Source organism: Crocuta crocuta, unplaced genomic scaffold, assembly GCF_008692635.1.
Source record: "Crocuta crocuta isolate KB4526 unplaced genomic scaffold, BGI_CrCroc_1.0 scaffold170, whole genome shotgun sequence".
Taxonomy (NCBI): Eukaryota; Metazoa; Chordata; class Mammalia; order Carnivora; family Hyaenidae; genus Crocuta; species Crocuta crocuta.
In genome coordinates this window covers 21,650-38,992 of record NW_027527853.1, presented here as the reverse complement: position 1 = coordinate 38,992, position 17,343 = coordinate 21,650, and the positions used below count along the sequence as shown (strand labels likewise).

At 38.2% G+C, this 17,343-nt stretch overlaps 1 protein-coding gene and 1 non-coding gene across 3 annotated transcripts in view; both read right to left on the bottom strand.

Moving 5' to 3' along the window:
* Positions 1–17,343, bottom strand: part of CWF19L1 (CWF19 like cell cycle control factor 1) — a 32,360-nt gene that overhangs the window by 2,431 nt on the left and 12,586 nt on the right. The window contains exons 7-13 of one of the 2 annotated variants that reach the window (XM_077778741.1): positions 11,331–11,415; positions 9,375–9,515; positions 8,158–8,272; positions 7,318–7,397; positions 2,832–3,041; positions 1,882–2,001; positions 1,342–1,439 (exon numbers count right to left, since the gene is read on the bottom strand). In XM_077778741.1, the coding sequence (XP_077634867.1) occupies positions 1,342–1,439; positions 1,882–2,001; positions 2,832–3,041; positions 7,318–7,397; positions 8,158–8,272; positions 9,375–9,515; positions 11,331–11,415 (849 nt within the window). The remainder of the gene's footprint in view (positions 1–1,341; positions 1,440–1,881; positions 2,002–2,831; positions 3,042–7,317; positions 7,398–8,157; positions 8,273–9,374; positions 9,516–11,330; positions 11,416–17,343) is intronic. The other variant, XM_077778742.1, reaches the window with a different exon arrangement.
* Positions 2,201–2,348, bottom strand: LOC144245498 (small nucleolar RNA SNORA12). The gene has a single exon (XR_013339273.1). It is a non-coding gene; the product is annotated as a small nucleolar RNA SNORA12 (small nucleolar RNA).

Sequence of the window (17,343 nt, the reverse complement as noted above, 5' to 3'; positions counted from 1 at the left end):
CAAAAGATAATGTCATTTGTTTGAATCCCTAATCACACCTACTCTTACTTATCAATTACCTTTTTGAAAATATAGACAACTATATTTCCTGGACTTATCCAATGGTAGCAATCTCTTGGAGGCTTCCCAAATTAGTCCAAGAAGGGTTCAAAATTGACTCAAAGCTCAATTCTTTTTCATTTTTTTTTTTTTTTTAAGAGAGAGAGTGGTGGAGGGACAGAGGGAGAGAACCTTGAGCAGGTTCCACACCCACCAAAGAAGCCTACACAGGTCTCAATCTCATGACCGTTGAGATCATGTCCTAAGCCAAAATCAAGAATTGGGACACTTAACTGACTGAGCCACCCAGGTACCCCAAAGCTCAGTTTGAACTAGGTAAGGAAACAACTGCACATCAGACAATAGCAGCACATAACTTGTTCTGCACATCTTCTACTCTCTTCCCTCCATACTCTATTCCTTCTTGCCAGCAACTTTCTGTCTTCAGCCGGCCTAGTTGATGCCACTCCCTACATGGTTTCACAGTCATGTTCTGTCTGATATGAGGAGCATAAATGAAGCTTCAACTAGGCCTTAGGACACTACAGAATAATGAGGTTAAAATCTCATATTTAGGAGATCAACATACCTGAGTTTGTACCTACCATGTGTGCTCAGAGACAAGCTACCTAATCCTCTAGAGCCATACTGTCCACTTAAAGGAGTCACTAGCCAGATATAACAATTTAAATTTTAATTCTAATTAAAATTAAGTTAAAAATTTAGTTCCTCAGTAGCCACATGTGGCTAGTGATTACTGTATAGGACAGTGCAGATTTATAAAGCATTTTCATCATCATGGCAAGTTCTATGGGTACAGCTCTAGAGCCTCATTTTCCATTTCAGTAAACTGGAATGACAGTACCTATCTTCGAGAACTGGGATGATTAAATGGGCAAGGTGTGTAAAGCTCTTGGCACAGTACCTGGCACAGGGCATATGCTCAATTAATGGTAGCACTGTAGTCCTTTGGGCTGGAGGGCCCACGCCCCAACATTTGCCCTTTAAATCTCTCTCAGATTCAATGTCAACTTCTTAAAGCCTTTCACAAAGTAGAAATAAGCTCTCCCTTTTCTGAAATTTCTAAAGTCCATTTTTCCTCAGAACTTTGTTATGGAACTTCTCATATTCTGCATTATGTTACTGCCACATAAGCAAAAGTGTGACTTGCCCTAAGACAAGGTTCCTTGGGGCAAGGACTGTTTCCTATCTGGCTTTTTGTTCAACTGCCTATGCAGCCCACTAATCTGTTCATAGCAGACCTCGTGAAACTATATTTAAAATAAAGAAAAGTATACAAACCTTCCAAACTGCAAAGGAAAATTCTTTTTAATTCTATGGAAAAGCTTCTCTCCTGTGTCAAGCTCAACATAGAAATATGCTGCTCCTGGCTGTGCAATCTAAAGTGAACAGAGTTGTGTGAGGACATATCATAGTATTTTAAAATTCTGAAACCGAGCTCATCTCTTATAAGCTTTAATTCGGCAACAAATTCAGTCAGAAGCCCAAGAAAAAGGATGTCAACAGTACAGACCTCAAAGTACTTAGTGGAACAGAGTTTTGCAAAGGTATTACAAAGATCCTCCCAGTGGTACCCACCCTTTGAAGTTCCTGCCTTAGGAAATACATGATTTTTTGCTCTTCCCAAGAATGACTAAGGCATTGCTTTAATGCCATCCTCATGGCCAGTCTAATCAGCATCCCATGCTGTAGGGCCAAACTGTCTACCTGCCTATTTTTTTTTTTTTCTACCTGCCTATTGAACATTTTTGGAATGCCTTGATAGCACTCCAGAAACCACATTTTTACTTCTCTCTGAATGTTCTTCCCCTCCTGTTTCACCTGTTTGATGTCAGAGTGCTCTGGGATTTCCAACAGCTCTATCTGTTGCTGCTCTGCCTGGGTAATGAAGGCGTCTTTAATGTCATCAGTAGTGCAGCAGCTGAGTGGCACAGGAATGACCTGGGGTGGGGGGGTGAGGTGGATAGACAGGAAAACTATTTGTATAGGTCCCAAAGAAGTCATGCCTCGTGCACAGTCCCCGAGAAGTAGCAAATCCATCACAGGGGTGGAGAAATACCCCTCAGCAGAGATTTTCCTCAAGCTGGGCAGGCTTGTGTCAGCCTGTCTGTAAGGACTTAAACTTATGAGATAGCTTGCCATATGTGGGAGCCAATCCCTGATGCAGGAAAGGCTAGAGAGAAATCTCTCTGTCATCAAGTCCTTGCCAGCTCCTATATAATATATGTGGCAGAGTCAGGCCCATTTGAAAATTTAACAAATGTGCCAGAAAGAAAACCACCACAACCACAAACCAATTATCCATAAACAGTCTCCACATTTCTGAGCTGATAGCCTCATCAAAGCTCTGGGACGATTTCTTACCTTTAAGACTTCACTCATGCTGAGCCTCACACAAATACCCACTCTCTTCCAACTACCTAACAAGGCCTAAATCTTTCTTGAAACCTTCCTCAACTATCTCTTCCTTTTCTAAACAAAGCACTTACTAACTGTGCTGGCCCACTCATACTGACCATGCACTTCCCTGTGAAATCTCTGGATTTATTACCAGAGACTCTTTAACCTTTTAAATGAACATTATTCCAATATTAATATGAAAGTTTGTATTAGGTATTTTAAATACTAAACATTTAAATATTTAAATATTTAATTCAGATTAGAATCCTATATTTAAGTATTAAATAATAAATAATCGATGCTATTTAAATATTTGTCAATATCCAGGTTCTCATAGGGTCCTTCCAAGTTCCTGGGTAGAGACCACCTACCTGTAGCTGGAGGTGATGGCTCTTATAATTCCTCTCAAACAGAACACACCGTTTCCCTCGACTCTTAAAGAAACGCTTCAGTGTCACCTTGTACTTCTCCACCTCTTCCACCACCTCTGCTGAAAGCTCCACCACTGACTGGTAGTGCCCAATGGGTAGGATGAGGACATGGTCATCGGATAAGCCTCCTTTGGCCAGGGCAAGGTAGCACTAAGAGAAAGCACACACCATCAAGACATCAATGCCACAGGTACAATTCTTCAGGGAGAAAAACCCATACAAAGAGTGAGCATGAGGTGTAGAAAAAGTGCTTGAGAGGCTATTAACAAAAATTCTCTGACTTTAAAAAACCTCATTTTAGAGGTTATAACAAGAACCTAGTAAAAAGTAAGATTAGATGTAACAAATTTCTATCCAGCTATCAAATGAACTGGGAGCAAATAAATGGCACACCAACATGTTTTTGGCTTCAAAAACAAACTGAAGGAGACCAAAACAAATAGTTGGTTTTCCCTCCCAGGCTCCAAACTGGAAAACAATTTTTTAGTTATTATGGCCTTCAACCACAGAAAGACACCACTTGGTTTCAAAATGACCACCTTCCCCATGATAATATCGAATCCCACACCCCACTCCTAAATACACCCTCTGGGCTCACAAAAAAAGGCAAAGATGTCACAATTAGCATCCAGTGTCTCTATAGCCTTAAGCTGCTGTCTAACCTCTACAAAATTAAAGCAAACATATAACCTAATGGGGTGGAAGGAAGGAGGAACCCCAGTAGAAAACTATGGTTCCCAACAGTGGATGTCAGCAGCTAAACAGCAACTAAAAATATTTCTGTCAAAACCAAACATGCAAGACTGCTACAGAGTCAGACACTCTTTAAAAGGAAAACATTATGAGTAGAGAAATGGCCAATGAATATCAACATAGGCAAATGTACTAGAGCTTTAGAAAAAACAATCCAACATTTCCTTAGAGTGCTGTGACTGAAGGAAGGAGTAATTTATCATTAACACAGAAAATCCGATAAAAGACAGAAAAGGTATCAGAAACAAACTAAAAGCATGATCATCCTTGATTTACTTGGCATAGAGGACCAAGCACATCTACAAACTTAATCTTACAGATGACTGAGGTTCATCGAAACTTCTAAGTGCTCCTTAATTTTTTAAAATGTTTTTTTATTTTTTAAATTTATTTTTGACAGAGAGAGACAGAACGTGAGCAGGGGAGGGGCAGAGAGGGAGACACAGAATCTGAAGCAGGCTCTAGGCTCTGAGCTAGCTGTCAGTACAGAGCCCGATGCGGGGCTCAAACCCACAAACCATGAGATCATGCCCTGAGTCGAAGTCGGCCTCTTAACCGAGCGAGCCACCCAGGTGCCCCTCATTTTCTTAATTTTTACAATTATTTTTGATTGTGTGCTTTTTTAAAACAAAGTATAGATTTTTTTAATGTTTTATTTATTTCTGAGAGAGAGAGCATGAGCAGGGAGGGTCAGAGAGAGGGAACACAGAATCCAAAGCAGGCTCCAGGCTCTGAGCTGTCAGCACAGAGCCCAATGCAGGGCTCGAACCCATGAACTGTGAGATCATGACCTGAGCCGAAGTGGGACACTTAACCGACTGAGCCACTCAGGAGCCCCTGATTGTATGCTTTAAAAGGTTACTCTTGAAGCCTGAGTCTTCGCCTTTTCTTTATGTCAAAGGGTCACTGCCATAAACATCAGTTTTCATATTGTAATGACTAGGTTTCTAGTCCAAACTAAAAAGCACCCCTNCCCCCCCCCCAGTTCTTGTGAATAGTTTCACACTTGCCCAATCTCTTCCTTCTCTCCATCTCTCACCTTCTGTTCTATACTTGAATTATCTCTAAAAATGTGTAAATAAGATCTGAATAAATGTTTCTTCCATAAGTGAAATGCATCAATTATTTTGGACTCTTAGCAGCACTTCCCTCCTTTTAAGAGTTTGTGGTCATGGGCCATTAGCACAGTTCTATGTATATCCTTTGAGGAAGGCATGGCAAAGACAGGGAAAGCCAAGACAAAAAAGTGGTGAGAGGTGATCAAGAGGAATGGTTGCAAGGAGGAGATTCTAAACCCTCTGCCAGACACCCAAAGGTCCCAGAGGTTCCCAAGGGGTTTCTACTAGACAAAGGGCAATGTAGGTGAGTGCAGACTTGAATATTGAGCAGGCTTTAGGCTAAAATTTTCATATGGCCTCCTACTTGGGGTGCTGGGCTGGGCCACAAATAAGACCTGAGATATTTTTTGCCTTTCTAGCTTCAGGCCTAGATGAAAAGGAAACAGGCTTCCTTGATCATCCCCTAAGCACATAACCTAGGCTAGATAACCCTGGGCAATTAAAAGGTGAATAGAAAGGAAATGTCAATTCTCCCTGACGCCTACAGCAGCCCTGAGCTAAGTCACCTGTTCCAAATCTCTCTTTCCCTGTGTGCCATTCTGAACTATTGAAGCTTCCAAAACAGAAGACAGTCCAAAGCCTACCTACCTTACAAGCTGTGTGGGAGAGAACGGCATGAACTAATCCAAAGAGAAAAACAAGGGCCAAGAGAGATAATCCAAAAAGGGCATTCCTATAAAACCAAAAGCTTCTCAAGTTTGCTTTTCCACAGACTCTATGACCCAATTAGGTCATAGGCCTTGACCCCACTAGGGCTCCCCACCCCTAGAGATAGGAGTGTGCCAATAATCAAGACATAAAAATTCAAACATAGAAGACTGGGACTCTTCAGTCTGAAACTATAAAGGGACGTGACTTAAGAAGTAAACAATGATGAAATTGAGACTCTGGTCAGTCTATAGGAGGCCATAAAAAAGGGCCCTCAGATAGGAGAAGTTGAGAAAATGGTCACCCTTAGAAACCAAAATTAGAATAAATCAATTAAAAAAGAGATCAAAGTCTCTATTCCACAGAAACAGTACACACTAAGAAATGGTCCATAACCATTTCTATCAAGAGCCACAGGAAACAGCCAATTCCTGTTTCAGGTGACTAGGGTGTAACCATAACCCTAAAAATTTAGCTTTCTTCATTCTAAGTGAATGAAAAAGAAAGATAAGGGTCTATATAGATCCCAGGAAAATGAGGGCCAAAGACCAGTATTATTCAACACCTAAACAAGTCCTGCCCAAGGAAAAGTATCTGGGGAAGTCTGAAATAGACCACTTTATGGTGAGACACACATAATTCATCAGTTTCCATAGCCTGAATAAAATCATCCTCAAGATCATCCAGTTACTTGATTCAGTGTTACCAAGCAACCCTGTAATTATTATCTTGGGTTCCCAGTAGCCCACACTAAGAATGTGCATATGGGTATTCTTCTCTCAGGAAGCTATATCCTCTACTACAAGGCAAAACTGAGAATTTATCACTAGTCTTTTATGTAATTATTTAGTATAAATTAGTAAGAAGATCAGGAAGTATATGAAGGTATTTCCCTAGGAGATACAGCTATTTGTCAGAGAGGGAGGTAGGCAGGTGGCAATCTTGTGAAACTGGCACTACGAAATCACAGGAGAATTGGGATAATCAAAAACACACACAATAACTAATGTTGGAAATGTGGAAAAACAGGAACCCTCATACACTGCTGGTGGGGATATGTAAGATGGTACAGCCATTTTGAAAACCAGTTTGGGCAATTTCATAAAAAAATTAAACATAAATTTATCAGCAATTCCATTCCTAGGTATCTATCCAAAAGAAATAAAAATTTATGTCCAAAGACATGCATGCAAAGGTTCATAGCAGCATTATTCCTAATAGCTATAAAGTGGAAACAGCCCCAAAGCCCATCAACTGATAAATATATAGAATGGAATACTATTTGGCAATAAAAAGGAATGAAGTACTGATACATGCTTCAACATGGATAAGCCTCAAGAATATCTGCTGAACAAAGAGAGCCAGACACAAAGACCACATATTGTATGATTCCACTTATATGAAATGTCCAGAAAAGGCAAACCTTTGTATGGAGACAAAAGCAGACTAGTGACTGCCTGGGGCTGAGGATGGGAATGGGGATTAACTGTAATTGGCAAGAGTGCAGGACATATTCTTTTTTTTTTTATTTATTTATTTTTTATTTCTACGAGAGAGAGAGAGACAGTATGAGCAGGGGAGGGTCAGAGAGAGAGGGAGACACAGACTCTGAAACAGGCTCCAGGCTCTGAGCTGGCAGTCAGCACAGAGCCCGACGCGGGGCTCGAACCCACAAACCGCGAGATCATGACCTAAGCGAAAGTCGGACGCTTAACCGACTAAGCCACCCAGGCGCCCCAAGAGTGCAGGACATATTCTAAAACTGTGTTAGATGATAGCTGCACAAGTTGGTAAGCTTACTAAAAACTGGTGAATTATTAAAGTGGGTAAATCTTATGATATATAAATTATAAATTTATTAAGTTAATAAAAAACAAACAAGTAAAAGGTCCAAGGAAGTAACTCACATGTGTACCGATGTTGACCACTAAGTGCTTTTCCACTTCGGGGCTGGCAAGACAAAACCAGCAAGGTCCTGGAGGCTGAGCTTCATAGGGAAGAAAGCACATGTTACTATGGTGCAAGCACTCCAACATATATATAATCACCCTACAGAACTTGGCCTTATCTGATCTTTATACCTTGCAAAGATTGGTATACAGCACTGCCATGAAGAGCTGGTCCTGCTGGGCTTCTACTGTGACCCCCGTGACCCTGGCACTTTTATCAATGAAACTAATTTCTATTAGAAAAGCTCTGAATTTGCAACCAATTCACAGGTGGGTAACCACAAGTGGATGATCACATGCTGGCCAAAGTAGTATGTAAGTGGCAACAGGCTGCAACGACAGGACACTGAACTGGATGTCAGGAGTCCTATTCTAGCCCCAGCTATGCCACTACCTCGCCACATGACTCTGGGTAGTAAGTTTACCTCACCAAGGTCAGCTTCTTGAAGCTGAAACAAGGGGTAGAGAAAGAGGATATCAATGAAATAACCTAAAATTCCTTTTTTACCAGTTTGATTATTCTATTATTTTATGAACCTCAGTGGTTTTGTAGGCTCTTTACCTCATCTGTTTGGTAGACATCAGGGAAGGGGAAGGAGCTTTCTCCACAGTTCTTTCAAGAATAGCTCAGACATTCTCAAAATCAGGCCATCTTAGTATTACTTTATTTTTAGTCTTAATGACCCATTGTACAGTTTTCTTCTGCCAGAAGAGGCTCTCTTAGCACTGCCATGTCCCACACAGGATCTGAAATAAGTCACTGCTCACACAGGAGACCTCAGACACCAAAGTACTTACGAGGTTTGCGAGGCTGCTTCGGGTGAGGAGAAGACTTGCTATCTCTGCCTGTAGATGAACGCTTCCTTCCCTGCTTTTCGTTTAAATCAAAGAAAAATTGACAGGCTGATTCTTCCTGGAATGGCCAAAGGCAGAAAAGTAAAGGTTATTAAACTAATCTTTACACAAGGAGCCAACCATTCATATAAAAGGGAACACTCTTGCCATGTCATATCTTTCCTTCCTCCTACCTACTCTAGATAAGAAAAGTATCTTCCTAATCCTGATTTGTGGACTCAGTCATACTTCTCAACACTTACCCAAAATAGCAACAAACCCATCTTTTTGTAAAAGCAAGTTAAAATGCAAGTTATAGAGCAATTCTTGCCAAAAACAGAACAATATGAAGCCCTCCAAATGCCTTTTCCTCTCTCTTAGTAGGGCCTCAGTGTAGTCCTACAATCTCACAGGTCAATCAAGTCTAACTGAGCTTTAAGTAAAAAGATGAGGGGGCGCCTCGGTGGCTCAGTCGGTTCAGCATTCGACTTCAGCTCAGGTCATGATCTCACAGTTCGTGGGTTTGAGCCCCGTGTCAGGCTCTGTGCTGACAGCTAGCTCAAAGCCTGGAGCCTGCTTCAGATTCTAGATCTCCCTCTCTCTGACCCTCTTGTACTCAGGCTGTCTCTCTGTCTCAGAAATAAATAAAACATTAAAAAAAAAAAAAAAAAGATGAGGAGATTGTTCATAAAGAAAAAGATCTGAGAAAGCAGACCATGCATACTAGTCAGGGAACTTTTAACCCCTTGCTTTAATGTGGGAAAAATTAATTTCTGAAAAGTCTGCTATTAGGAAATTTCTTCAGAGTGAGTCCTATTTACCCACTAGCACTTATTATAAAATCACAAATTACTTTCCTAGCAAGCTGTTAGATCCTTGCCTGAAAAGTTAAAAATAATGTCTCAACTTTGACAAAGAAAGACTTATTTGTAATGCCAACACCTGAGGCAAGTTTAGACAAGAATGTAAAATATGAAACTTGTTAACCCCAAGCTACAATAAAAAATACTGTGCTTACGTGAAATCTAAAGCTTTCTAAACACCATTATAATTTTCCAAGGTAAAAAAATGATTTAGATTCTAGGACAAAACTGGTCTTACGAGCTAAACTATAGCCAGGAAAAGTACACATATAGTGGGCAGTCCTGCCCAGAAAATGCCACCTCTCAATCAAAACATACCTCTGGGGCAGGAATTGGCTTTCCCATGGATGCTTCATTCCCAGATTTTCTGTAAGGGTTTTCAGTAACATCAGGAGGCTGTTTTACCAGTTCTGCTGCATCCATTAGTTTCATGGGAACAATACTGAATGCATAAAGATACTGTGGAGGAAAAAAAACAACAAACATAACATTAGGGAAATACTGTTTATCCAAATGTAATCAACCTAATTTATTCACAGAAGCTTCAGAAAATGAGTAAAAGTAAAAGAAGAGCAACTGGCCTATTCTGGCTCACAGAATACACAATAAATCAAATGTCAATTTAGTGATCTCTGCAGAAGCTAACCAAGGGCTGATGAAGTCACAAGCCAAAAATCAAAGCCCTAGCCCTTCCAAAAACAGCTTATACACAAAACAACTATCACTACAAGGCCTTGTAGACAAACTCCTACTGTCTCTGATTCCTTTATCTTTGTGTACTTTTTGTCAACAGAATTGTGGCACTGCCATTCTTTTTTTCTGATGAAAACTAAATTGGACACCTTAATGTTTCCCTCTGATATTATACAATTTCTGCTGTATATGCTGATGAGCTTTCTTAGGGACTAATAGCAAAGAAGTAAATATTCATATAGATATCTAGACTCTCACACTAATGGCACAGAGATTGAAATCTTTAGATGAGACGGGAATAGATATTTAACCTCAGTACTGACCACGGAAATCCAACTAATTAACAATGACCACAATCTTCCATCCATCACATTGGCAAAAGCTTTAATAAAAATTTAACACTACTCCGTGAGTATACTGTTGGTGGGGGTATAAAAGTGGAACAAAATTTTGAGATGAATTTAATAATGCTTACCAAATTTTATTTTTTTTAATGTTTTATTTATTTTTGAGAGAGAGATAGAGACAGTGTGAGCAGGGGTAGGGCAGAGAGAGAGGAAGACACAGAATCCAAAGCAGTCTCCAGGCTCTGAGCTAGCTGTCAGCACAGAGCCCGATGCGGGGCTCAAATCCACAAACCATGAGATCATGACCTGAGCCGAAGTCGGACGCTCAACCAACTGAGCCACCCAGGTGCCCCATAATGCTTACCAAATTTTAAAACGTCCCTACTTTTTCACTGTAGTCAAAAGACTTTGTGAGTTGCGTAGGGCTGAGGCTAACATGCCCCTGAGAGTAAAGCAATAGTAAAATATCGCAATCGTGAAAATAGTGAAAATACTGTGAATGCTATTGAGCCTTGAAAGGGCAATTAAAAAAAAATCACAAACCTAAACTTATGAAGAACACATTGGGCTTAAAAGCTTAAGATACTATGGGAAAAATATGTATTTAGTTATCTTTTCTACGCACATTGTTTATGACGTGTTACAGAATAATCTTCACATTCTTTATCTGCCTGTTCTTCCCTTGCCTGATTGTTCTAATTTTAGCCGTCTCAATCCACACTATCCTGCTTTTGACCCTAGAGAATCAGAAATGCTCACGGAGAAGTGAAAAAACAACATACTTTTCTGGTATATTCTTTTTCATTCACCTGCACTGTTTTCCACCACAAAGATAGTGGAGTCACTAAGGTTTCCAAAGCCAAGGAGGGGTTAGGTAAATCCTATAAAGGCTTTTATTATTTCTGCTAAATGAGGTTGCTAAAAGAAGCAAAGCAAGAGTACCATCTGAGGGCAAACTCATGAAGACCTACAAAGTCAACTACATGGATGTGGGAAGAGAGGAACTTCATTTACTTGAAATTTTGCCTTTGTTCCACTGGGCCTGTTTTCCCAGAATCTCCTACAAAGGACCCAAGGAAACCTGACTTTTTATTACATCTTTATAAAGGAGTCATAAAAGTGCTGGCACCTTGCAAATGGGGAGAAGAAAGGTCTGAAATATTAAACTGGCAAGAGAAACATTTATCAGGCAGACAACGAATATTAACCTACCATTAAATACTCAAATCTTTACCTTTTTTTTTTCTGGATTTCCAACACTTGCCAGAGCTATGAACCTCGTGGCATGCTGTGCGGTTTCCTGCAGAACGATGTGGTTTCTATAATATATTTGACAGATAACAGGTTACCAACAAACTACTTTTGACTTACTAATATGAAATATGTATACTCCATGGGACCACATGAGAGCACAGATCGTTAAGCCCATCACCACCAGTAACATAATCTCAGATGTTACCTATAAATCTAGTAAGACACTCATCCCTACACTTCACAGGGCTATTGATAGAAAAAAAATGAGATCATATATCTGAAAAGCACAAAAATTTGAAAAGCACAAAAAAATTTGGTTTTAAAAGAGTTGTAAAATTGGCAAAACGTTAATTGCTGAAGTTGGGTAATGGGCACAGGAGGGTTCATTATACTATTCTTTTTAGTGTAATAGAAAGCTTTAGTAATGAAAACCAAAAGGAAATGAGTTTTAAGAAAAAAAAAGCTATGCTTCAAATAGAAATTTATAGTATGATTTCATTTTTCTAAGAAAAGTTAAAAATATAGGAGTATCTATACTTTACAGAAAATAATGTAATAACTTTATTTTATTTATTATTTTTTTTAAATAACATTTAAAAAATAACATTTTTTAAAACATTAAAAAAAATGATTGAAATAAGTTTACTCACAATTAAATAGAAGCTTTAACAATACATGAAAACATTAAGGAAAAACAGCTGAATGTCTTGCACAAGTGTCTGTCTTTAGAGCAAGTAGTGACTAGGGCAGTGGCCTTAAGAACTACTAGTACTTTCCACTGTTAGGCTATCCAGGTGTGGAAGGCAAAATAACAGTTGCCCAAAGAAGTCCACATCCTAATCCCCATAACCTGTGAATGTTAGCTTATACAGAAAGAAGAATTAAGGTGAGAGATGGAATTAATCAGTTGCCAATCAACTAACTTTAATATAGGGAGATGATCCTGAACTACCAGGGCAGACCCGACATAATTAAAAGGCTCCTTAAAAGTAGAAGAGGAAAACACAGGCCTATCTCAAGAAGCAAGAAAAATCTCAAATATGCAACCTATCATTACATCTAAAGGAGCTAGGAAAAGAAAAACAAACAAAACCTCCAACCAGTAGAAGGAAGGAAATAACAAAAATTAAACAAGAAATAAAATAGAAACTAAAAAAACTAGTGAAACAGATCAATGAAACCAGGAGCTGGTTCTTTGTTTTTTGTTTTTTTCTTTTTTTTTGGTGTGGGGGAGAGCCCAAGTGGGGGAGGGGGAGAGAGAGGGGTACAGAGGATCTGAAGCAGGCTCTACGCTGACAGGCTGACAGCAGTGAGCCTGATGTGGGCTCAAACTCATGAACCATGAGATCATGATTTGAGCTGAAGTTGGGCGCTCAACCACCTGAGCCACCCAGGTGCCCTGAGCTGGTTCTTTGAAAAGATCAAAAAAAGAAATTTTTGAAAAAATTGATAAACCCTTAGCTAGACTCATCTTTAAAAAAAAAAAGGGGGGGGGAGGGACTCAAGCAAAATCAGAAATGAAAGAGGAAAATTAACAATCAGCACCACAGAAATACAAAAGATTATAAGAGAATATTATGAAAAAATTATATGCCAACAAATTGGATAACCTAGAAAAAATGGATAAATTCCTAGAAAAAACTGTATCAGGAAGAAATAGAAAATTTGAATAGATTGATTGCCAAGCAATGAAATTGAATTAATAATTGAAAAACTCCCAACAAATGAAAGTCCAGGACCAGATGGCTTCACAAATGAATTCTATCAAACATTTAAAGAAGAGTTAATACCTATTCTTATCAAACTATTCCAAAAAGATAGCTTCCAAATTCATTCTATGAGGCCAGCATTACCCTGATACCAAAACCAGGCACAGACACTACAAAAAAAGAGAACTACAGGCCAATAACTTTGATGACATAGATGCAAAATTTCTCAACAGAATATTAGCAAACAATCCAACAATACATTAAAAAATCATTCACCATTATCAAGTGGGGTTTATTCCTTCAATGCAAAGATGGTTCAAAATTCGCAAATCAATGTGATACATCACATCAAAGAGAGAAAAGACAAAAACCATTGGATCATTTCAATGGATGCAGTAAAAGCATCTGACAAAATACAAAATCCATTCATGGTATAAAAAAAAAACCCTCAATAAAGTAGGATTAGAGGGAACATACCTCAACATAATAAAGGTCATATATCAAAAACCCACAGCAAACATCCTACTCAATGGGGGAAAACTAAGAGCTTTTACCCCATGGTCAGGATCACAACAGGGATATCAACTCTCATAGCACTTTATTCAACGTAGTACTGGAAGTCCTAGCCACAGCAATCAGACCACAAAAAAGAAATAAAAGGCATCCAAATTGGAAAGGAAGAAGTGAAACTTTCACTATTGTAAATAACATGATACTATATATAAAAAAACCTAAGGACTCCACAAAAAAACTACTAGAACTGATAAATGAATTCAGTAAAGTCACAGGATATTACATCAATATATAGAAATCCGTTGCATTTCTATACACTAATAATGAAGTAGAAATTAAGAAAGAAAAATTAAGAAAACAATCCCATTTATAACTGCACCAATTAAAGAATACCTAGGAATAAAGTTAACCAAGGAGGTTAAAGATCTGTACTCTGAAAACTATAAAACACTGATGAAAGAATTTGAAGATGACACAATGGAAAGATATTCCATGCTCATGGATTGGGAGGACAAATACTATTAAAATACTATTAAAATGTCCCTATTACCAAAAGCAATCTAGATTTAATGCAATCCCTATCAAATACCAGCATTTTTCACAGAACTAGAATAAAAATCCTAAAATTGGTATGGAACCACAACCGACCCCAAACAGCCAAAGCAATTTTGAAAAAGAAGGAAAAAAATGGAGGTATCACAATCCCAGATTTCAAAATATTCTACATACCTATATTAATCAAAACAGGATGGTACTGGCACAAAGCTAGACACATAGCAAAAGAACAGAATAGAGAGCCCAGAAACAAACCCACACTTACATGCGCAATTAATTTTTGACAAAGGAGGTAAGGCTATGCAATGGTAAAAAGACTGTTCAACAAATGGTATTGGGAAACGTGGACAGCTACATGCAAAAGAATGAAGCTGGACCATGTTCTTACACCATACACGAAAATAAACTCAAAGTGGATTAAAGACATAAATATGAGACCTGAAACCATAAAAATCCTAGAACACAGGCAGTAATTTCATAATTTCTCTGTAACTGGCTATAGCAACATTTTTCTAGGTATGTCTCCTAAGGCAAAAGAAAGAAAAGCAAACAGAAACTATTGGGACTACGTCAAAATAAAAAGCTTCTGCACCACAAAAGAAACAATCAACAGAACAAAAAGACAACCTACCGAATGGGAGAAAATATTTGCAAATGATATATCTAATAAGAGGTTAATATACAAAATATATAAAAAACTTAACAACAACACCAAAAACACAATCCAATTTAAAACAGACATTTCTCCAATATGAACAGACGTTTCTCCAAAGAAGACGTACAGATGGCCAACAGACACATGTAAAGATGCTCAACATCACTCATCATCAGGAAAATGCAAATCAAAACTACAATGAGATCTACCTTTCAGAATGGCTAAAATCAAAAACATAAGAAACAAGCATTGGCGAGGCGTACAGAAAAAGGAACCCTCATGCAATGCTGGTGGGAATGCAAGCTGGTACAGCCACTGTGGAAAACAGTACGACAGTTCCTCAAAAAATGTAAAGAAGATTTACTGTATGATCCAGTAATTCTACTAATGCATATTTACCCAAAGAATACAAAAACACTAATTCAAAAAGATATATGCATTTCTTTGTTTACTGCAGCATTATTTACAATAGCCAAAATATAGAAGCAACCCAAGTGTACACTGATTAATGAATAAAGAAGATATATATGTACACAATGGAATATTAACTCAACCATTAAAAAGAATGAAATCTTGCCATTTGCAACAACATGGATGGAGCCAGAGTGTATTATGCTAACTGAATCAAAGTCAGTCAGAGAAGACAAATATCAAATGATTTCACTTATATGTTGGAATTGAGGAAACAAAACAAACGAACAAAGAAAAAAAAGAGACAAACAAAAAACCAGACTCTTAAAATACAGAGAACTCATGGTTAGAGGAGAGGTGGGTGGGGAGATGGGTAAAATAGGTGAAGGGGATTAAGAGTACACTTATTGCTATGAGCACTATTTGAATAATGTATAGAAATGCTGAATCATTATACTGTATACTGAAACTAATATAACACTGTGTGTTAATTACACTAGAATTTTCTTTTTTAAGTGGAAGAGGGAAGAAGAAAAGACAGAGGGAAAAGCAACTACAGAAGGTAAGAGTGACAAGATTCAACCAGAGACACTGGCTTTAAGATGGAGCAAGGGGGCCATGAACCATAGAACATAGGTGATCTCTATAAGCTTAAAAAGGGAAAAAAAACTTTTTCCTGTAGAATCTCTAGAAATGAACACAACCTGGCCATCACTTTGATTTTAGCCGAGGGAGACCTGGGTCAAACTTCTGACCCACAGAACTGTAAGATAATAAACTATATTGTTTTAGGTTACAAAGTGTATGGCAATTTTTAAAATAGCAATAGAATATTAATACTACAGGGAAACTGCAAGTACCCATAAAAAGCTGTGAAGATGTTTCCCTCATTTATTTTAAAATAAAAGTGACTGATGAAATTTGCTACCTCTGAATGGTGTTTTTAATGATAATAAACTGCTCCTCAAAGGAAGCAAAACACTCACAATAACACCCACAATACAGGAAAGCAAAGCATGGACTGACTAATTCTAGGTGCAAATGTTAGTGGAAATTTACCTATGTTAGTATTTTTATCATTCTGGTTATGGGGTTTTGTTATTGTTCTGGTTGAAAACTTGCACAGGCTTGTCTTTTTTTTCTTTTTTAACAGCTTTATTAAGATCAATTCAAATACTATATAATTCAGCCATCTATATAATTCATTAGTTTTTAGCATATTCACAGAACTGTGCAACCATCACCACAATCTAATTTTAGAACATTTTTATCACCAGTAAAAGAAACCCTGTACCTATTAGCAGTCACTCCCCCTTTCCCTCTCCAACTAGCCCTGGCAAACACTACTCTACTTTCCATCTCTATGTATTTGCCTACTCTGGACATTTTATATAAATGGAATCATATAATATGCAGTCTTCTGTATGTGGTTTCTTTGATTTAGCATGTTTTCAAGGTTCACCCAGGTAGCCTATCTGTACTCCATTCCTTTTTCTTGAATAACATTCCAAAGTATGGATATATCACTTTTTCTTTACCCATTCATCACATGATGGATATCTGGGTTGTTTCCACTTTTTGACTATTACGAATGATGTTGTTATGATCATTTGTGTACATATTATTGCATGGACCAGTGTTTCTATTCCACTTGGAACAAGAGTGGAATTCCTAGGTCAGATAGTAACTCTATATTTAAATCTTTTGAAGAACTGCCAACAGTTTGGCAAAGCACCTGCACTGGCAATGCCACCAGCAACGCATCAGGGTTCAAATGCCTCCACATCCTCACCAACACTCATTATTTGCCTTTTTGCTTGTAGGCATCTTAGTGAATGTCAAGTGGCATCTCACTGTGGTCTGCATTCGGATTACCCTAATTGTTAATGACATGAGCATCTTTTCATGTGCCTTTTGGCCACTGCTACGTTTTTCAGAGAAATGTGTATTCAGATTCTTAAAAGTTGAATAGGTTAAAAAAAAAATTGAATAGGTTGAGAGGCTTGTTCCCATAACCTCTGTTTTTAATGCATGATTTCAGAGAATAGGCTTTTCTAGAATGCATATATGGAGACATAACAGAAAAGGCTGATTATGATTATATTTTAGGCTTTCAGATTATGGGGAAAAGATAGGTTATTTTTTTACGA